Consider the following 22,031-nt stretch of genomic DNA (forward strand, 5'->3'; position numbering starts at 1 on the left):
TGCTGAGGCTGCGCCGCCGCCGTCGCCCGCCCGCCCGGCGAAGAGGAGGAGGAGGAGGAGGAAGAAGAGGAGGAGGAGGAGGGGAGAGGCTCCTGCACAACCCGCCACCTCTCAGTGCCACGGAACCGAGAGCTTGCGGGTGGGAAAGGGAAAGAGTGGAGATGGCGCGCCCCTGAGGCATGGCCATCCAAGTCCTCCCTGTTCATCGTTCATTTGAAATTCTATTTCCTTTCTGCCCAGTTGGAAATTATTCTGATTATTTCCACGGGGAAGAGCGGGATCCAAACCCCCAACTCCTGAAGAGGAATGAAGGGTGAGGATCAAAAACCACCTTGCTCTGAACAACCTGCAAATGTAAGGTGGGAGGCATTTTTCCCCCCCTTTTCTGCATGACAAAAGGACTTTTTGTTTTGTTCTTTTTCTGCATGATCGACTTTCGTCCCCTGCCCCCAATGTATATAGTCTGAGCGGGAAATTACTTAGATGTTTCGGTAACGCATGCCCTTGCACACGTTCCCCCTTTTCTTTTAACCACTGCAAGTATAATCTTTTACCCTGTCCTTCTAAGCCTTTTTTAAAAATATTTTTCAAATTAACTTAGCGTCAAAGCAGCTCTATCACCCATTGGAAAGGAAACGAAGAGCAAAGATCGTAGCCCCCAAAGAAATAAACTGACGAGAGCAAAACCAAGGCGGAAAAATCCTGCCTAAAGCAAAGCTCAGCAGGGATAGTATCAAAGGGTTAAAATCCTTTTGATTGACGTTGTAGCCTCCGGTGCCCCAGGCTCAGGCGCGCGCCATTGGCCGCCAGGCCTTGTGCCTGGCGGCCAATGGGGGGGCGCGGTCCACGAGCGGTGCCGCGTGTCTCCTCCTCCCATTGGCTGAAAGTTACTGTGGGAAAGAAAGTTTGGGAAGTTTCACACGAGCCGTTCGCGTGCAGTCCCAGATATATATAGAGGCCGCCAGGGCCTGGGGATCACACAGGATCCGGAGCCGGTGCTGATAACAGCGGAATCCCCTATCTACCTCTCTCCTTGGTCCTGGAATAGCGCTACTGATCACCAAGTAGCCATAAGATATAATACACCCTCAGCACTTGCTCAGTAATTTTGTAAAAGTCTCGAATAAAAGAGACATAAAACAACAAAAAAAAAATTTTTATGTGTGAAGGACTCCAAAAATAAAATTCTCTAGGGATTAAAAACAACAACAACAAGAGAAAATGCCAGCTGATATAATGGAGAAAAATTCCTCGTCCCCGGTGGCTGCTACTCCAGCCAGTGTCAACACGACACCGGATAAACCAAAGACAGCATCTGAACACAGAAAGGTAAGGGCAGTACCTGTATCCCTCTCTGCAGCCCCAAGAAATTAAACTGGGGTGCGGGGGTGAGGGGTGTCTTTTATTCCCTTAAAACTCCCTCGGCGAAATGGCAGGTCTCCTGGGAACTCAGGACTTTTTTTTATTTCTTTACAGTCATCAAAGCCTATTATGGAGAAAAGACGGAGAGCAAGAATAAATGAAAGCCTGAGCCAACTGAAAACACTGATTTTGGATGCTCTTAAGAAAGATGTAAGTGGGTTAATGCTGCTTTTATAGTTTTAATAAGTAAAATGCTATTTCTCAGGTACTACGTAAGGATGAAATCCTCTCACCGGCGGATCTTCCCCGCCAGCATTGCGTTCTTTCTGGCGGGAGGGCTGGTCCCCTTCCGTGAGGGGTCTGGGGAGGTCGGCGCCGTGGGAGGGACCCCCCAGCACTCGGAGGCTGCTGGCGGGGGGTCTCACTTGCCTTCCCTGCCTCCTCTTCTGTGCAGAGCTCGCGGCATTCCAAGCTGGAGAAAGCAGACATTCTGGAGATGACAGTGAAGCACCTCCGGAACCTGCAGCGGGCGCAGATGACGGGTGAGGGCGGCTCGCCGCATCCCCCTCTGCGGGCGTCCCTCTCACCGGGCGGTGATTTCTTCCAGACTTCCGCCCGTGGTTGTGAGAGGCATTCAGCTACATTTTACTGCCTTGGCTCCCTCTTACGTTCCCACGGTCTGGGGCTTATTTATAGCCACAACTCCAAGTTGTTACTGTTCCGGAAAGGGAGGGAGAGCGGTGGCCGCGGCGAGGGCGGCGGGCGGTTTGGCAGCGGGGAAGGCGGGTGGGGGCCAAAGGGCTCAGAACTGTGTGGCGTTTTGAGCTGTGGCGTGGTGCCTGGAGGGCTTCTGGTTTAGCAGTCCCTCCTCCCCCATCACAGAAGGGGAAATGAGGTTCGGATGGCCGGGAAGGGCATTAACCAAGGTCACATCGCACGCGCTGAGTGTGTGTGTTGGCGGGGGCGGGGGGGGGGGGAGAAGAAGGGGGTAGGGTAGATGTTAGGTCCGAGTTCGGTTTAAATCCAGTGATTTTAAGAATGGAGAGAAGGAGCGTCTAGGCTTAAGTCGCCAAGCTAGTGTGGGGAAGTGGATGGTTTACTAAACCCACCCACACCCTAGCTGGAGGCAGTTCTGCGGGCCCCGTGGTCAGGAAGGCGCGCCGCCGGGACCTCCCAGGGCGGAGGCGGGGGCCTCGGGGCCAGGGCCTTTGGGTGACCTGTCTGTCTCCTTTCTGTCTGCAGCCGCGCTGAGCACAGACCCGAGCGTGCTGGGGAAGTACCGCGCGGGCTTCAGCGAGTGCATGAACGAGGTGACCCGCTTCCTGTCCACGTGCGAGGGCGTGAACACCGAGGTGCGCACCCGGCTGCTCGGCCACCTGGCCAACTGCATGACCCAGATCAACGCCATGACCTACCCCGGGCAGCCGCACCCCGTCTTGCAGGCGCCGCCCCCACCCCCGCCGGGACCCGGCGGCCCGCAGCACGCGCCGTTCGCGCCGCCACCGCCGCTTGTGCCCATCCCCGGGGGCGCGGCGCCCCCTCCCGGCGGCGCGCCCTGCAAGCTGGGCAGCCCCGCTGGAGAGGCGGCAAAGGTGTTCGGTGGCTTCCAGGTGGTGCCGGCTCCAGACGGCCAGTTCGCCTTCCTCATCCCCAATGGGGCCTTCGCTCACACCGGCCCCGTCATCCCAGTTTACACCAGCAGCAGCGGGACCTCCGTGGGACCCAATGCCGTGTCGCCTTCCAGCGGACCTTCGCTCACAGCCGATTCCATGTGGAGGCCCTGGCGGAACTGAGCCAGGCCACCCCTCCCCCTAAACTCAACCTCTCTCTCTCTCTTCTCTCGGGACACTAAACAGGAACTTGGATGCTGGGAAAGAAGAGAACTTTTGTGATTAAGTGGTTACTTTGTTGTTGTTTTTTAATTTCTAAAAAGTTACTTTTTTTGTAGAGAGCTGTATTAAGTGACTGACCATGCACTATATTTGTATATATTTTATATGTTCATATTGGATTGCGCCTTTGTATTATAAAAGTTCAGATGACATTTCGTTTTTTACACGAGATTTCTTTTTTATGTGATGCCAAAGATGTTTGAAAATGCTCTTAAAATATCTTCCTTTTGGGAAGTTTATTTGAGAAAATATAATAAAAGAAAAAACCGAAGGCTTTTATGTCTTAGAGCTGATTATTTCAGAATATGTTTTTAAAAATAAATAAATAAGTAAATAAAGGCACTGGGCAGAATTTGAATGACATGTAATCTGAGAGTTCAGGAACTGGTTCTTTTGTTATGCAAAGAACGTTTTTTTTTTTTAAATCCATCAAACCTTTCACCATGAACTATATTCCATTGAATTTGCAAGAACCCAAGGGATATGGCTTCTCTGATCAATTTGTGATAAATTTCTTAAAGGGTTTCCAACATTTAGTCATAGTTGGGTAGGTCATTCAATGTACCTGCTCCTTCTGAGAAAGGTTGAACGGAACTGAATTCGTGAAGTTAATGGATCTAGTATCATTGCCCAGGTCACTTGAAGGGAGTCTCCTGCAGCCCTTCCCCCTGCCCCCCCCTCCCCCAGGGTAGCTTACCAACATTCAAAGTAAAAACACTCTTTAACCCGTGCAGCCTCCAACCTTCAAGTGTTGGAAGTCTTCCTTTAATTAGCCAGTCCTTAGGTTCAGCTAGACATTCCCTCGTACCAGCATCCAAAAGTTGAAATGCCTCTCTGCACCCTCTTCAAGCAAGCTGAGAAGGTCAACAGATTCCTTCTGCCAAGGGACAGCTAGTTAGACTCCCATGTGGAGCCCAAGTCCAGATGATTAACACCAGACATATGTTTTTGATAAGTTGCTGTGCTTGGCTCTAATAGAGAAAGCATGTGGGGGCCGAGCTGGCAGGCACGCAGGCCATCTTCCCCCTTTTAATACAAACAGCAAGCGACCCCTTCGCTTGGTCATGCCCCATTTCCAGGCAAGATGTGGGCTCCAGATAGCAGCAAAAGGCTTGTCTCGGGTTTCAGCTCACATAACCCTCCTTAACAAGTCCTAACTCAAAGCGGACAGCTTTAAACTGTGCCAGGATCTGCAGGGAATTTCTTCCAAATCCCATCACAAAGGCTTGTCAGATTTTGTCAGATTTGGCCAGGTGTTTGACTGCATCCAGGTGTTGGGGAAATGAAAACCACGAGCCTTACGAGACCAGACACATCAGCGGCGCTGTGGGTCTGGCGGGCGCGCCCTCCTCCCGCACTGCCGGCCAGTCCTGCTCCCAGCCAGGCCCCTCCCGCCCGTCTCCTTTCACCACCCTCCCCGCCCCCCGCCCCCTTTCCTTTAGAAAGGCTTCTGGGAGGAGAAGGATGAGGCGGGAGAGATCAATCTTTGAAGCCTTCCTAACAAAGATAAAACCAACGATTTTCTGTCTCGTTTCAAAAGCTTTACCGCCTCCCCGGCCTTCTCTGGCCTTTCCCACAGGCCAGTGTGGAGAGCAGCTCTATCAAAGGGATGATCTAGCAGACGCGGTTAGTTTCCTACCCAGATACCTTCTATCCAACTTCAGACCCGGAGGGAGAGATTTAAAAGATACTTTTTAAAAACTTGGCTACTACTTGCTTCATTTCGTGTATGTGAAAAGGGTCCCTTACACCCTCCGCCCAAATAAATACACAGACACACCCTTCTTTATCATCAATTTCCAGGATTCCCCTCTTGTTTAAACGCAAACATAATAACAATGGGCTCTGTCCAAGCTCCAATACTTCATTAGGTAAACTTGTCTTCTGCCCCCGCCAGAAGTCCTTAACTGTCCCGACAGTAACAATGGAGACATCAATGCCATTTTTATAAAAGTAGATTTGTGTTTTAAAAATTCTACATCCCCCCCACCCTGGGCCCAGTGCAATTTCGACACCAACTTTAAACTAAGTCTCTGTCTTTCCCTGTGCTAAAGGGAAGGGGGACTCGGAGGTGAATTTTCATTAATATCAACAGTACATAGATATCTTGGGGAGTAATAATAATTTTTTTTAAAAGAAGTATACGTTTGCTCATTTGAAAATAAAAGTGGCATTTTCCCTGAACTATGGGTTTAGATGACTAGATGAGGCATTTGTTTCTGCCCAGGATGGAGAAGGGGAGACCCTGGGCTCCGATGGGGATCTGTCAGGCTCTTGTGCCAGCTCTGCTAAGTACACTCAGTGTCACTTTGCATGAGTCACTTCCCTTCTCGGGGACAATTCTACATCCGTAACGCGAGTGGGTTTATTCCTGCGACTTTGTGCCCTCCTGCACCCAGGCTGTGTCTGGAGCACTGTGTCTGGAGCAATCAGTTGGGGGAGAGGCGAAGCTTCAAAGACCACTTCAGTATTGCCCCACCCTCACCAGGATCCCTGGGACATCGGCCTCCTGATACCGCCTTGGGGCGCACCCAGCAGCCCCCCTCCGGGCCCCGGGCAGTGCTGATGGCTCCAGGAGATAAGGCTCAGCACCAGCTCCAGGTCCGGATGCGGGCCACAGGCCTGGGCCGCCCCGCATTAGCCTCTCTATGGAGACCCTCCGGATCCCCAGGCCTCTCTGACCCTAGCACCGGGAGGGAGCGGGAAAGCCGCTGAACTGGAAAGGGGGGCGGGGGACTTTCCTGGGTCAAGAAAGGAGCCTTCCCTCAATCAATGGTGAATGAGCGCGACTCCGAGGTGCACCTCCTCGCTCCCCATCCCACCCCCGGTGTTCCTGGCGTGGGGACCCAGGGGTTAACCCGGACCCCCTCGGCGTCACCCCCGTCCCGGGGAACCTGTCATTAAAGTCAATTAACTTTTCCCACACCCCTTGGCCGGTAACTGCTCGCTGCTCGCTTCCTCCCTGGCTCCTAAGTGCAACCAGATGGGCGGCCGCGCTGCCCCCGCCGCGCGCCCGCCGGGGCTTCCAGGGAGGCGGCCGGGACTGCAGGGAGGCGGCGGGGCCCGCGGCCGGCCGGGCGGGAGCAGGCCAGGGCGGCCACCCCGCGCCGGCCCCGGCGGCCCTGCGGCCAAGGTGGTTTGCTCAGCAGGCCCGGCTGCTTTCTGGCAGGAAATGAATAGCTCCCAGATGAGCTCAGGCAACCTGAGAGGTCGTGAGAACGGCGCGAACCCCCGCCTGTGCAGCCGGCAGCCTGCCAGGCCGCGGGGGGAGCGGGCGGCGGCGGCGGCGGGAGGCCGGGAGGCCGGCGGGCGGGCGGCGGCGGGAGAGGAGGGAGGAGGGAGGAGGGAGCCGCTGACACACGAGCCCGCGCCCGCTCCCGCTGACAGGCAGGCCGCCGCCCGCGCCCGCCGCCTCCTCCCCCGCCTCCCCCGCCCCGGGCCCAGCGCCTCCCAGGCAGCAGGCCCTCCGCCGCGCGCGGCCGCCCGCCGCCCGGGCTGGGGGTGGGGCCGCCGCCCGCCAGTGTTTTTCCAGTTCTCCCGGCCGCTCCCGCCGCGCTCCGCCGCCGCCGCCGGGGACACTGGGCCGAGGCCAGGGTCGGGGCACCGGGGACCCCGGCGTGAGGCCGGGCCAGGGCGGGGGGGAGGGGGGGGGCAGGTAGGGCGGGGGGGGGGGGTGGAGCAGGGGCATCGCAGCCCCCAGAGGCGTCCCCCCAGAAAAAGACAGTCCCCAGATGGCAACTCTGGGTTCCCTAAGCATCAACCTCATCTCCCCCAACACCCCCCAGCACTCCTACTAAGCGCGCAAAGCCCCTGCCCGCGCCGGCCCTGCCCGCGCTGAGCTCGGGGTTAGCAGGGAGACACACACCGCGGTGACTCAGCCCAGGCAGTGCCAAGGCTGCAGTTTGAACAAAGGGCAGCTCAGCCCGGGGATTAATTCCGATGGGAGAGGAAACCAGGTAGGGTTTTCAGAGAGCTGGCGCTTGAAGTGGAAGAGGTGAAAGATGGGTTCAACAGGAAGAGAGAGAGGAATAGGGAGGTGAAGGAGAACCAGATAGGGCCAGTCTGGGGAGATGCCAGGAAGTTCGCCCCGTGGTGGTTAGAGTTCACTTTTCAAATACGTACATTGGCTTAGAGGTCAAAATAAATAAATAAATAAAAATAAAGGCCGAAACCGGTTTGGCTTAGTGGATACAGCGTCGGCCTGCGGACTGAAGGGTCCAGGGTTCGATTCCTGTAAAAGGCATGTACCTTGGCTCGGGCACATCCCCGGTGGAGGTGTGCAAGAGGCAACTGGTAGATGTTTCTCTCTCATCGACATTTTTAGCTCTCTATCACTCTCCCTTCCTCTCTGTAAAAAATCAATAAAATATATATTAAAAATAAATAAAAATAAAGAGAAGGCTACTTGTTTACGTCAGTCCAGTCCTGGCTTAGTGCAGTGTAGTCTGGGGGTGGGAGTGGAGGTGGGGGGGGGGGGGCGCATATAAAAGCGCATGATCTGGTTTTGGATGCTTAGGTTGTAAAACCAAGGCAAATTATTACTTCACTTCTCTGTTCCTCAGTTTTATAACTCTGTGCCACATTTGGGACTTAGGGCTCTTCTGGTAGTATTTCATAGGCTTGTGAGGATGAAATGGGTAAAAAATGTTCATAAAGCATCAAAAACAGTGCTTGGCCCTAGCGGGTTTGGCTCAGGGGGTAGAGTCGGCCTGCGGACCGAAGGGTCCCAGTTCCATTACAGTAATGAGTACATACCTCATCTGTAGGCTCCTCCCCTGGCTCCTCCCCGCCAGGGCCCTGATGGGGCGTTTGCTCCATGTGTTTCTTTCACATGGATATTTCTCTCTCTTTCCCTCTCTTCCACTCTCACGCTAAAAATCATGAAAAAATATCCTCGGGTGAGGATTTTTTTTTTTTAAAAAAAAAAAAGGTGCTTGGCACATAAGTCCTCAATACATGTCAGCTGTGACGATTTTTAAACAACCAGGGTGAAGTTTGTTCATCAAATAAGAAACCCAGTCCTGGCCTTTGCCCAGCGATTGCAGGATCGGCTTGTAATTGCACACCAGGCCTCATAAGAAAGGATTACTGCTTCTTCCTTGGTTTCTGAATTTCAAGTATTCATTCAATAATTATTGAGTCACACACTATGGGAATAAGGGAGGAGAAAGTCAGAATCTCTGTAGCTATAAAGCTCACAGTCTGGTAGGCAAGACAGACCAGTTTAAAAAAAAAATAATTACTCTGTGTTAAATGTCATAAAAGAGTAGTGTGCATGGTGGTACAAAAGAAGGTCATAGGTCATGACAGGTAACTTCTTGGTCCTCCAAATTATGATGAATCTTTGTGAATTTTTGTGACCATAGATATTCCCGAGATAGTAAGTTGTCAAATTCCACCAAAAAAAAAAAAATTGTTGTCAAATGGTTAATTTGTAGATTATTTTACAATGCTAATATTTCCCGAGTCTGGCCGAAACCGGTTTGGCTCAGTGGTAGAGCCTCGGTCTGCGGACTGAAAGGTCCCGGGTTCAATTCCAGTCAAGGGCATGTACCTTGGTTGTGGGCACATCCCCGGTAGGGGCTGTGCAAGAGGCAACTGGTCAATGTTTCTCTCTCATCGACGTTTCTATTATAGCTCTCTATCTCTCTCCCTTCTTCTCTGTAAAAAATCAATAAAATATATATATATTTTAAAAAATAAATAAAATAATATTTCCTGAGTCTGCATCATCACCTTGATGAAGTCAAGGAACTCGACCAGAGTCACAAAATCCTGGTTTCACATTGGCCACTCCCCGTGAGATGCTGAGCAAGTCCCCATAAGTCACTGTGCTTCAGTTCCCTCACTGGTTAGGTGAGAAGGCTAGACCGGAAGTCCCTTTCAACTCCACAGTCAGTGATTGTCTGCTCAGCATGCTTCTCTGCGCCAGCTACAGTTTAACATCTGCTCTATGGCTATAAGATCCTACATGGGGCATATTTCAAAACTTTCAACCGAGTTCTGGGATGATTTTACAACCAAGCATTTATCTGCAGTTCAAGATGTGGAAACAGACCTAAAGGATGGGCATTGTAGTCCCACTGCTGTAAGGAAACAGGACACACGTTGGATGCTTGGAGACCTGCCCTGTTAGTGAGAACTATGCCCACTGTGTGACACATCCAAGGAGGCTGCATTGGGTGGGATCCTCTCAAATGTCTGCTTATCCTACTTGGAAAACAGACTAGCAAATGTTAAAAAAAAAAAAAACACATCACTTTTCTTCTTCATCCTAAGAAATGTCTTCCCACCCTGTCCGTTTGCCCACTTGCTTTTTTTATTATTATTATAATTATTTGCCCATTTCTCTTCTGAGTGGAGAATGTGATCTATTGGTTATCAGAACTCTTTCCACCAAGAACACATATTTCCCCAACTGGCTAGAGTTTTTCCAATGGTACACTTGCTGAATTAGTCTGGTTACACAAGAAGTCAGTCTGAATTAGGGCAAACTCTGCATTTTAAATATCCAACAGGAAAAGCAGGAAACTTTGCAAATACTTGTAGTGGGTCTGAATTCACAGCTCACAAAAGCACTTGCTATCATAAATGAATGCATTAAAGTCGGGTAAAGAATGTATTCTCTCAAGCAGGTAAAACGTGGCTCTTGCAATATCATTTACACTATAAATCTTTCTTTACAGTAAGAATAAGAAAAGCCATGAGTGCAGTCCATGTAAATAATTTCAGTCTAAATTAATGATAAGGCTTTACTTTTACTATTCTTTTTATGTCCAGATATATTTTCAGTGGTAATTTATATTGAGTCCAGCAGGAATCAATGCATTGTCCCCCTTAGAAGTGAAAATATCACTTAATGATGGTGATGCTAAGGAGCACTGTTTGTAACTTATGAGTTTGTTATTTGCTAATGTGATCTGTTTTCATGTTAAACTAAGTTTGCTGGTCTAGTCATCAATGTGAGACCTGAAATTTATAAACCCAGTTTATAAAAAACTCTAGCCTGGAAAAATCCTATTGATATTGACAAACCACTACCACCCATAACTTCATGTTTTCTGCCACACAGTTACCCTCTATCAGCTTTCCCCCTGAACCATAAAATTTGTCCCTGAGGCATCAAAAATGTAAAACAGGAATGTTATTCCTTAACAGGGCAATAACGGGGCAAATGGCATGTAAAATCGGTTTCAGAAGCCACTGCCATAGGTGACATTTCAGGGTAAAAGTAAGTGTGAAAGGGCCTAAGGCATTTCTTCATTTTAGTGAAGACCTGATAGATATTTAGGATCAGGGATGGGATAGGAAACTTGTGGGAAGGCTTCCCACACCCCAGGTTTGGGAAGAACAAATACTTTTCAGCACACAAAGTTATTTTTTTCCTGTCTTCTGTTCCATAATTAGGACCCATATGATTCTTTTCATTTAAACAGAATCTTCCAGGAGCCGATAGATATTGCCCTTAAAACTCTACAAAACAGAGTAATTGTGGAATTGATCATTAATGCCTTGCAGTGGAGAACAAGTCTCTAAAGAACCCTGAAACCAAAGACTCATTGGTGTCATTTTTGTTTTCTTGTTTTGGCTTTTGGGAGAGGAGCAAAATGGGAAGGCCCAGATTGGAGGGGGAACATCCTATATAATAAAAGCCTAATATGCAAATTGACCAAACAGCAGAACAACCTGGTCAGCGGGGATGGGGCCAGCAAGTGGGTGGCACCAGGACAGCCAAGGAGGGTGCCAGTGGGCAGAGGGAGGGGACAGCAATGGAGGTAGGGGGGTCTGTTTGGGGGGGCAGTGACTGGTCACAGAGGCAGGGGGCAGATAGGGGAGGCTGTGGGGTAGGGGAGTGTGGCCAGTCACTCACTGGCCACCAGTACCATCCCCCAATTGACCCACTGGTTGCCTCCCACAGAGGGAGTCAAACTGCAGCCCTCATTCAGACATCCCCTGAGGGCTCCATCCCCCACCCCCCATCCCCCGTGCATGAATTTTCGTGCAGTCAGCCTCTACTAATACATAATTATGTAGACATTTCTGAAACTACTTTCATGTGATCTCTTTGAGATTTCATTTTAAGTTCAAAACAGAGAGTATGCATCCAAAGAAGAGACATTTTGAAACAGTTTGATGCTGGGAACAGTTCAAAAGAATAACTTAAAATATTGTTCTTGCTTCAGATAGTTGCAACAGCTCCCATATCAAAGACCTAAGGCTATCATCCTATTTAAACACATACACTGGCTTAGAAATAGATCGATTGTGTTGAAATATAGCTAAACTGATATTGAGCTGAGTTTCAAACAATCGATTGTGTTGAAATATAGCTAAACTGATATTGAGCTGAATTCAACTTAGATTTTAAGAAGCCAAGTTTTCTTTTTTTTTAGTATACAACCTTTAGCCACAGGTCCAGAGCTCAGCTCCGTGCTTTCCCAAAATGGATGGGTCCCTCCTCAGACTTCCACTGGACTCCCTGGGAACTTGTTCTGCTTTAAATACATGCCCCTCCAACAGCAGCCTCGGTATGAACCCCCTCATTGACTGGTTCTGCCTTTCTTCTGGGCCTGCTGGATTGACGACTTCATTTTCCCACCCGAGGTGTGACTAAGAAGGAGAGCACTTATAGGGGGATGGGTAGTGTGGGTGCCTGGGCTCAGGAATGGGAGAGTATGAGCTGGGGTTTGCATCTGGGCCTGGGAGCACGGGTACCACGGAGCAGGGAGTACACACTGGCTGCATGAGGACACACATCTGCCTCCCCATACCCATGCTAACACAGGGCTTCTCCTTCCTCGAGTCAAAATCTGTCCTCCTGCCATTCTGGTCCTTGTCATCTTCTAACTAATGGCTCCCCCTCAGCTTACCTTCACCCGGCTTCATCCTGCACCCCTTTCTCAGGGCCTGTGCTCTGGGACCCATCCCTTCCCCCTTCATCGGGGAGGTGGCCCACAGAGCATCTGCTTTTATTCCTGAATTTTCAACGGCCTTACCTTTTTTACTTGTTTCTTCAGCATATAAACACAGTTATTCCTCTACAATCTCTATTTTTTTAAGATATATTTTATTGGTTTTTACAGAGAGAAAGGGAGAGGAATAGAGAGTTAGAAACATCAATGAGAGAGAAACATCATTCAGCTGCCTCCTGCACGCCCCCTACTGGGGATGTGCCCGCAACCAAGGTACAGGCCCTAGACTGGAATCAAACCTAGGACCCTTCAGTCCACAGGCCGAAGCTCTATTCACTGAGCCAAAGCAGTTAGGCTCCTCTTCAATCTTTCAGAGTCAACTTCTCCAACCCTCTACCTCCTTCTCTATCTGCAACTTCTCGGCTCCCTTCTCACCAAGACTCCTGAAATCTTATTCAGAGCTGCACTCCCTCCCTTGTCTCTCGCCCCCCACTTCAGGCAGGGCCTTTGTAACTCCGTCTCTACTGGCATGCTCTGCCCAGGGCAACTCAGAGAACAAACCAGATGATTACTTTCCTGTCATTTCCTCTGTCAACATGTGTAAGGTTTGGACCATGTGCGAACTCCATCCTTGGAATTCCTCCCTTCCTTAGCCCTTGTGGCATCTCTTTCTCCTGACTGCTTCCAACCTTTCTGATGACTTTCAACATCCACCATGGATTCTTTCCCTCTATCCACTCCATTAAGGTCACAGTCCCTAAAATTCTGTCCATGTCCTTTTCCTCTTGTCCCTCAGCCACTCATGACAGTGATTGGCATCTTCATGAAGAAGACCAGCAAAGCTGGTTTCATCAGCCCAGAATTCTTTCCTGAACTCCATACCAGGGACCCAGCTGCCCACAGGACATTTCCACACCCAGGTCAATATGTTTCCAACTCAGTTCATGACCCCGGTGCCCATCTCTATGTGGTTCCCAACTCCTGTTTCCCAGGTTCATAGTGTCCTCTCAGCCCCATGACCTCTCTCATCCCCACATCTCACAGGTCACCAGGAACCATCAGACTTCCCTGTCTTCTGAATCTCATCCCCATCATCATTGCCTTTGGGAGTTTTGAGTTTTTTGCTTTCACCTTCTCCAAATGGATTTCCTCACCTTCAGTCTTGCCTCCCTCCAATCCAACAGCTGTTACTTATCCAATCATGTCTTTGTGAGAAAACTTCCAAAGGTGTCCCACTATCTCCAAGACCTCCATTATTCCTGCCCTCCCACCTTCCCTGCCCTTCTCACCCCCAGGCAGCACCCCAGACCTCAGTGTGCCTGCTTGCCCCACCAGGGCTTCCCCGAGACCAGTCTTCCACAAAGTGCCTGGGGACTGTTCATACCACACTTGCCCAGTCTGGGCCTTCTGGTTTGATGAGTGGACAGAAGACCCAGGAAAAGCCCTGGCCAAGTCTTTTCCCCCCAGCTGCATCCCTTTGCAAAAGGCCGGGAAGATCTCTGTGAGTAAACACTGATTGCCCCTCCCCCCACAAAGCCACCCATTCCTTAGCAGCTCCCCAAGGACCCCAACAGCACCCAGTCACAGACTTAGCCTGGGAGGGAGCACACCGGAACTGTCAGAGTAGCTGTGTTGCAGGAGAATATGAATGGGGTTCGGTTTGTTCCCTCTTTCCATTTCCCAAACACTGTAAACAGTGGTTATGCTACTTCTCTAGCTGAGATGTTTATGGTCTTAAAAATGAGTTTTTGACAACAGCTTAGAGGAAATCATTCTCTTTTCTAAGTGCCAGCTATGCCAACACGAGGCACAGTTTGGCTCAGCATTTAATTATTATGTTCCTGAGTCCCGAGTGTCTTTGTTGGGTCTCTCACAGCTAGCCTGGCACACAGAGGCAGTCTGCGATGCTTTTCTCTGCTGAGATCAGTCCAGGGTCTGCCTGGCACTCTGGGCTGCTCAGAAACATTGCTGGGCTCCTGTGCTCACGCAGCAGGAAGGAGGGCAGCCCCAGGGCTTCAGCCGGAGTTCTTGGCCCCGCCTGACCACTCTCTTCCCCAATTGTGATGGCTAATGAATGTCTCGGTCTCTGAGTTCACTTCTCTGGTGGATTAAGGTGGAGGCAAATTTGTTGCCATTTCCCCAGTAGAGAGGAAGAGTGTTTTGTTTTGTTTTGTTTTGTTTTGTTTTCTCCTCCCTTTGGTTCTGGTCTGGCCCTATGACCGTGTTTAATGAATCAAAAGCAGGAAAGTTGCCCCTGTGCCACGTCCAGGCCTGAGCCTCAAGAAGGGCTGGCAGCCTCTGCTTTTGCACTTTGGAGAGTCCTGAGCTACCATGGAAGAAGTCAGCTACAGTGGATAGAGCGTCAGCTTGCGTACTGAAGGGTCCCAGGTTTGATTCCAGTCAAGGGCACGTACCTTGGTTGCGGGCACATCCCCACTGTGGGGAGTGCAGGAGGCAGCTGGTTGATGTTTCTCTCTCATTGATGTTTCTGGCTTTCTATCCCTCTCCCTTCCTCTCTGTAAAAAATCAATAAAACATGTTGTTGTTGTTTTTTAAAAAGAAGTCAGCTATACCAATGGAGAGACCTGGGGAGGGAGCGGGGGCGGGTAACCACATCAAGAGGAAGAGAGAGAGGCCTCAAGAGTACATGGAGCAGCCAACTGGCATGGCTCAGTGGTTGAGCGTCAACCTATGAACAGCAGGTCACCATTTGGTTCCAGGTCAGGGCATATGCTCGGATTACAGGCTCAATCCCCAGTTTGGGGACATGCAGGAGGCAGCCAATCAATGATTCTCATAATTAATGTTTCTTTCTCCCTCTCCCTTCCTCTCTGAAATCAATAAAAATATATATTTTAAAAGGAAACTACATGAAAAAAAAACTACATGGAGAGAGAGAGGACCACCATCACAGCATGCCAGCTGGGCCTACCCTTCTAGCACCACCACCAAGGCACCAGATATGAGAGGAAACAACTCGGTGTTGCAGCTGATGGAGTTCTGAGATGACTGCCACATAGCCGGTGGCATACGGAGCAGAAGAGCTGCCCAGCTGAGCCCAGTCAACCTGCAGAATGAGGAACAGTAATTGGCTTATTTTTTAAGTTATCAAACTGGTTTGCAAATAAAACCAACACAACCTGTTGATAAAACAAACCTGAACTTACTTTTTACTGTAGTAAGGGGAAACACCACATGGCAAAGCTTTGTCAGTATCTCCAAGGAGGGGAGATAAGGTCCGAACATATTGATAACTAGAAGCATGGTTTAGGCAGTGTTTCGTTAGAGAGACGTTATTAGTCTTAGGCAAGAATCACCACATAACAATCTGAGATTGGTGGAAACAGCAAGGCAAGGAATTTTTACTGGTGGAATTCGAAGAATCTTACAGCACAATCTGTTGATGTTTCCCACTGAAGAGTTGATGAGAAGTTTCTTTAATAAACAATCAGACCATTTCCCTGAGCAGGAGACTCCTGAAGAAACAGTCATATTAATGAAGGTAGAGGAATATTAAAGTTATGCTCATACAGAGAAAGAGCGCGGAGTCCTGTTAAAATAATCAATAAGATGTGGTTTATGTTCTCATGCCCAGTGAGGGTGGGGCTGGCTGAGTTCGGTTCTCAAGCGTTAAGCTTGGGGATGGCTGGTTATACAACAGTGAACAATTGAGACACTTCCCAAACCTTCACTTCTCAACGTTTCTGTATTTCTCCATTTACTCATCAAATAGTATGCCCCTGTCATGTGCCAAGCATAGGGCAAGGCACTGGAGATACAGAGGAGAAAAAGACAGGGCCCTGTGGAGGTTTTTCTTTCTTTTCCAAGTCCAGCATGGAAAAGGAAACAGGACAGGTTCCTGAGTGGAGGAGCTGGGGATTAATAAATAAAAGAAAGAAAGAGATAAGATGCAGAAATAGATTTAAAAGCTGAGAGTTAGGTGGGACACCATTCTCTCTGATGGAAAGGCAGCAAGCACCCTGAGCCATGCAGCAAGTTTATTTTATATCCCAAAAATCTAGGAAGTAACACCAAAACTTAGGATCAAAGGATCTTATTTGCATTATTAAATAGGCCCTAGCATTACTGGATTTACATATCTAGGCCAGTCCCTGCCGACACCTGGGCTATTATGAAGTCAAGCTGACAACATGTCCAACCTTCTTGGGGAAGCATGTTCCAAGGGCATGGCTCTGCCTATTGCCTAAGTTCAGCTGATGATAATTAAAGAAAATGCCCATGTACCTTCCCAGGCGGCCCTCGACCGGGCCCGGCTTTTTCAGAAGAGATAGACAGTAAAACATTAAACAAAAACATGAACAAGGGACTTTCTATACTAATGAAGTGTTCTGATGAAAATAAAATAGGGCAATGGAAATCCTCCTGAGAAGATGCACCGGAGCCTCTGAATGATGGAAGGACCGGACAAGCCAAGCTCTCAGCAGGGAGCGTACCAGGCTGGGGCTCAGCCAGGGCAAAGCCTGTGAGGCAGGAAAGAGCACTGGCATGCTGGGGGGACACAAAGGCTAGTGTGCCTGAAACATGCAGACCAAAGGGGGTGGGGCCCAGGACGCAGCCCAAAAGCCTGGCAGAGGTCAGATCGCACAGGGCCATGGTCATGGTGAGGAACTCGGTTTTGAATCTATGGCAATGGGAAGAAGCCACTGGAGCAGCGCAGCCCACTAGAAGTCAAATGGGAGCAACATATGCACTTTTTAATTTTCTAGTAGCCACATTTTTTATAGTAAAAAGATACAGTTATTAACTAGAATTAATTTTAACATTTTATTTATCCCAATGTATCCAAAATATTATCTCAACATGTAACCAATATGTAACAGTATCAATGGGATAGTTTATGTTCTTTTTTTTTTGTGCTAAGTCTATGTGCACATCTCAAATTCAGACTAGCTACATTACAGTGCTCTGGAGACACCTGGGGCCAGTGGCTGCTGTCTTGGCCAGAGCAGCATGGAAGGTCGAACAGTCATCATCCTCAGAGCTTTCACTTCTCTCTTCCCTCGTACTGACTGGCCATCATCATCCAAGAAGCTTGCATGATTCCATCTAAATACTGCCGCGTCTCTTCCATCATCTTTACCCCAAATCAAGTGTCTTCGATATTTTGTACGTCAGTTATTGCTACATCCTCCGAATTGGGCTTTCTGCCTTTGCTCTAACTCCACCTATCTCTCCCCACCAGGCTACTGATGTGGTCTGCTAAAGCACAGCTTCCGTTTTCTCCCTTCTCCCCTTCAAAACCTTGCATAGCTCCCTGTCCCCTGAAATTCAAATTCCTTTGGAAGCCTTACAAGACCCCTCCTAAAATAGCTCCACCTGTCCTTTTAGCCTTCTTTCCCACGGCCCCCTTTCTGTAACACCATTAAGACGCAGGTCCCAGCTTGGTCCACATCATTCCACTTGCCCCAGTGACTCACAAAAGTTATGTTATTTCCCAAAATATCACTAAATGCCATGGATTAATTATACTCAGACATTGGAAGCTTTCAGGATTTGTTTCTGCTCATTATTTTTCTTTAATAGTAATTTTCTTCTCTGTATAGTTTTTATGTTTGTTTTTTTTTCTAGTTTTTACTTTATAAAGTTTTTTTTTTAAGCAATTCCAGTGACCTGCAATGTTTGGATATAAGTTGCCTGCTTGTTGCTTGATTTGTTGGTTCTTGTTCTATAGCCAACTCCTAGCAAAAGTGATGCATGGCAACTGTTCATAATCAAGCATCATACGTGTGTGTGTGTGTGTGTGTGTAAATTTTTAAGCTAAAGTACACTTAATTGTATTTTAAAAATCTATGACATCACTTGAAATTACAGGAACACTATAGGATATATAACAAGTCCAGGCTGGGAATCTCTCAAAATCCTCCTCAATTTTAGTTATGACCTTGGAAGAGCATCCTAACCACCCTCTTTGAAGTATGGTTGAAGGCCATTCCTCATATTTTTCTTTTTTTTCCCTTGGATGAAGCTTTTAAGTAGCTGAATATGTAATTTTTGCAGACCCCATTCCAAAAGAGCCATCAAGACAAAATTCACATGATGGCCACATGCTGGTGCATGCCACACAGCTGCTCTTCACTCTTTATGGGTGAGAGATATTAACTCCAGTGCTAGGCTGGAAGTGAAGTAAGTTCTAACTTGTTATTGAAGAAGCTTGTACTTGAATCTCTGAAAACTAATATTAAAAGGCCAAGGGCTCATGAGCTTGTTCCAGCTGGAGTCCCCATTCCCTAGATCAGTGGTTGGCAAAGTCATTAGTCAACAGAGACAAATATCAACAGTACCGAGATTGAAATTTCTTTTAAGAGACAAACTTTTTAAACTTAAATTTCTTCTAATGCCACTTCTTCAAAATGGACTCACCCAGGCCGGGGTATTTTGTGGAAGAGCCACACTCAAGGGGTCAAAGAGCCACATGTGGCTCTCAAGCCTCAGTTTGCCGACCATGGCCCTAGATTTTCTCTACCAATTTGATTTTAATTTGGTTTGAGAGCCTCCTTCAGTCCTTTGCAAACACTTTCTGCTTGTTTAATTTGTACATTTTTAAATCCATCTCTTTGCAGACCACGGGTCCAGGGCTCTACTGAGAAAACCTACAGACAAAGCTGTCAAACAAAATTAATTTTAAAATGTAATAAGAAATGGAATCATTTATTTGAGCAAAAAGTGCTCCAGTCAGGAAGACACAGATTCAGGTAGCAACCTAAATTGTGCCCCTGAGACCAAGGGGAGGCCACCTTTATTTATTTATTTATTTATTTATTTATTTATTTATTTATTTATTTATTTTTTAAATATATTTTATTGATTTTGTACAGAGAGGAAGGGAGAGAGATAGAGAGTTAGAAACATCAATGAGAGAGAGTCGTCGATCAGCTGCCTCTTGCACACCCTCTACTGGGGATATGCCCGCAACCAAGGTACATGCCCTTGACCGGAATCGAACCCAGGACCCTTCAGTCCCCAAGCCGACGCTCTATCCATTGAGCCAAACCGGTTTCGGCAAGGGAGGCCACCTTTAATAGAGAAACTTCCTGCCCAGAGTTCCCATTTTGGTCCATTTCATGCAAATGAGGTTTCCATTTTGTGTAGTTCTGATTGGTCCGGGCAGGTTGCAGTCTATTGGCTGGATGGTAGGATGGCGACAGAAGGAGGAACTTCCCTACAGTGATGGGCTCAAACAGCAGCATAGACAGACCGGATGGGCAGGAGGTTAGAAGTTCAGTGTGTGGTTTCTCCTGGGGTGCAAGGTCCATGAGATTTACATTTTAGGTTCATTTAACCACAAGGAGTCTTGACAGGTAAATTCCTTCTCGGAGTTCATAAAACTCATGGCATCCCAGGCTGCCTAGATTTTGGTCTCCATCTTTTTCTATCCCCTGCTAACACTAAATTCTTACTGATCACCTACTATGTGCTATCCTGTAGAGCAGTGTTTCCCAAACTTCTCTCATGATGAGAATCACCTGTTGGAGTTGTTAAAATACAGATTCCTGAATCCCGACTAATTGTACAATTTTACCTATATGTTCCCAAAAATTCTAGTTTAGCACTTCTTAGTTGGGATTCAGGATTCTGTAGTTTAACAACGCCACCAGGTGATTCTCATCATGAGAGAAGTTTGGGAAACTGCTGTAGAGAGACAGATGAATGGGACACCTGTCTCTCAATCTCTGGAGCATTTAGGTGTAAATAAAGATTTTTTTAAAGAGGTCCCTTAAGAAAAATGAGTGCTTCTTTTAGGGCTGGAGCTTCCAGGCAGTGTGGTAGGTGAGGGAGGTTGAAGAAGTAGACAGAGAAGAAGATAGAAGAGGCTGCAGGGCTGGGTGTGACTTAGAGAGGGCGGGCAGAAAAAGGCCATGTTTGACTGGTTTCATGTGCTAATGAGTCACGGCCTTCAGGCAATGTTGTCCAGAAAGAGCTGCCTCTTTAAAGCCCCTGGGAGGCCCAGATACAGCCAGAAGAACCTGACCTGGAGATGGGCTCTGCCCCAACTCACCAAGACCTTGACACTCACTTGCCCTCACTTAACACTAGTTACTTACCTGTAAAATGGGAGCAGTGGGTCATATGGTCCCAGCTCCAACTTGAGACCACAATGCCTTCCCAATAGTCCTGTTCCCTAAATGAGGGTCAATATGTGTAGACAATGTGAGCCATGGCACTAGGTATGCCAGATGCCGCAGTTAGAACTAATGGCTATGATTCATGAGTTGCAAGTACAAGGACACAGAGACCCTTTCAATCTTTTATTCATCCATCCTTGTCCCCAGTCTCTGCCCACCCCTAATTTCTGCTTCTTTTGTCTTCCCCTGCTCTACTCTCCTTTTGGTTTCAATTTTAATCTTCTTTCCTTCCTCCCTTCCTTCCTCCCTCCCTTCCTTCTTTCCTTCCTTCCTTCCTTTCTCTCTTCCTTCCTATTTTTCCTCCCTTCCTCCTTCCCTCCTTCCCTCCCTCCCTTCCTTCCTTCTTTCCTTCCTTCTTTCCATTTATTCAACAAAACCATTTAGCACCTGCTATCCCAACCTCACTCTGGGACAAACTTTCTAAGTGAAAGTGCTATCAGGCAGGTCCCAGGACTCTGATGCTCAGCTCTGGGGACGGTCTTGCCCATTCTTTGGATTTTCAGCAAATGGGGAGTGGGGAGTTACCATACTCAGGTGTCCCACCATATTTGAGACTCAGCACTTCAAAATGAAAGCCAAGATGTCCTCCTCCTCACATCGCTCCTTTGCCATCGGTTCACAGAAATACCCTTCCTGTCCCCTCCAGTTAAAGCCATTTCAGTCTCTATGGCCTCCTTACACTCCTTACACAGAGGAGGCAAGGACGAGTGTGGTCGATAAGCATCGAGGAAAGGGCACTTGCCCACCAGCAAAGGATGAAGCCCCAGAAGGAAGTTCTGCTGAGAGAGGCATTAGCCCAGGGAGGCTCCTTCCTGCCAAAGCCAGCCAGGAGCTGCGTAATCTGGTTTCAGGGTTCAGGGTACCTGGCAGCCACTGGCTTTTTTCTCCCCCCCCTCTCCCCCTCCTCCCCAGTCACCTTCTTTTCTTCCCTGTGGCTCCTGATTTGCTTTGAACTGGGAGGGCCGGTTATGGAATCTAATCAATGCCCAGAACTTGAGGACACCTACCTCCAGGGAGGCCCGGCAAGCTCTTCCAGCCATGGACAGAGCAGGCAGGCCCAGGCTGCTGCTGGGATTATAGCCCTCCCTCTACCCCCAGCCTTACCTGGTGGTCAGGGCCCCCATAGGAGCAGGAGCCACAGCCTTTCCTTCTGTCCTCTGGGAGGCCACATCTTCCCCCCAATCTCCTTTGCCCTGAAGAGTGTATTTGTAGCTAAAGAGGTGGTGAAGGCAGGAAAGGGATGTTGAACCGGGAACCCAGGCCAGCCCAAAGGAATTGCCACCTCTAAATGAAAGAAGAGAGCATCTCTGAGCTGGGCGGGGAGGTTGTTTAAAGGCAGAAATGAATTGGGCTGAGAGTGGGATGGTGAGTGTGTATGCAGAGAGAGAGAGAACAAGACGGATTTGCAGTATCCCGAGAGCCCAATGTTAGAAGCTTCCCTCTCCGCAGCATGACCTCAGGCTCAGCGTGAGAATCTCAATATTTCCATCTCTCCCATGACTCCACGGCCCACCCCTCCCCCATGCCCCTCTCTCTTCTTTTTCCACTTCAGTGGTTTGCATTATCACTCGCCAAGTTCTGAGAGCCGCAGGACCCATATCTCCTTCAGCCCCAGCTGTGAGTCTTCCTCCCCACTCCAGGCTTTTCACAAATAAATCACTGAGAACAGAGCTCTCCTCACCACAAGCAGCACGCCGGCTTCTGCTCAGCCTCTGCGGCCT

General features: G+C 48.7%; 1 protein-coding gene and 1 long non-coding RNA gene across 2 annotated transcripts in view; one reads left to right on the plus strand and one right to left on the minus strand.

Moving 5' to 3' along the window:
* Positions 1–22,031, minus strand: part of LOC311616422 — a 299,958-nt gene that overhangs the window by 102,731 nt on the left and 175,196 nt on the right. The window lies entirely within an intron of this gene.
* Positions 955–3,418, plus strand: HES1 (hes family bHLH transcription factor 1). Its single transcript, XM_084874353.1, has 4 exons — positions 955–1,329; positions 1,477–1,572; positions 1,817–1,904; positions 2,605–3,418. The coding sequence occupies exons 1-4, from the start codon at positions 1,222–1,224 to the stop codon at positions 3,153–3,155; spliced, it is 843 nt and encodes a 280-aa protein (XP_084730479.1). The 5' UTR covers positions 955–1,221; the 3' UTR covers positions 3,156–3,418.

This window comes from Pipistrellus hanaki, assembly GCF_964339955.1.
Source record: "Pipistrellus hanaki genome assembly, chromosome: 2".
Taxonomy (NCBI): domain Eukaryota; kingdom Metazoa; phylum Chordata; class Mammalia; order Chiroptera; family Vespertilionidae; genus Pipistrellus; species Pipistrellus hanaki.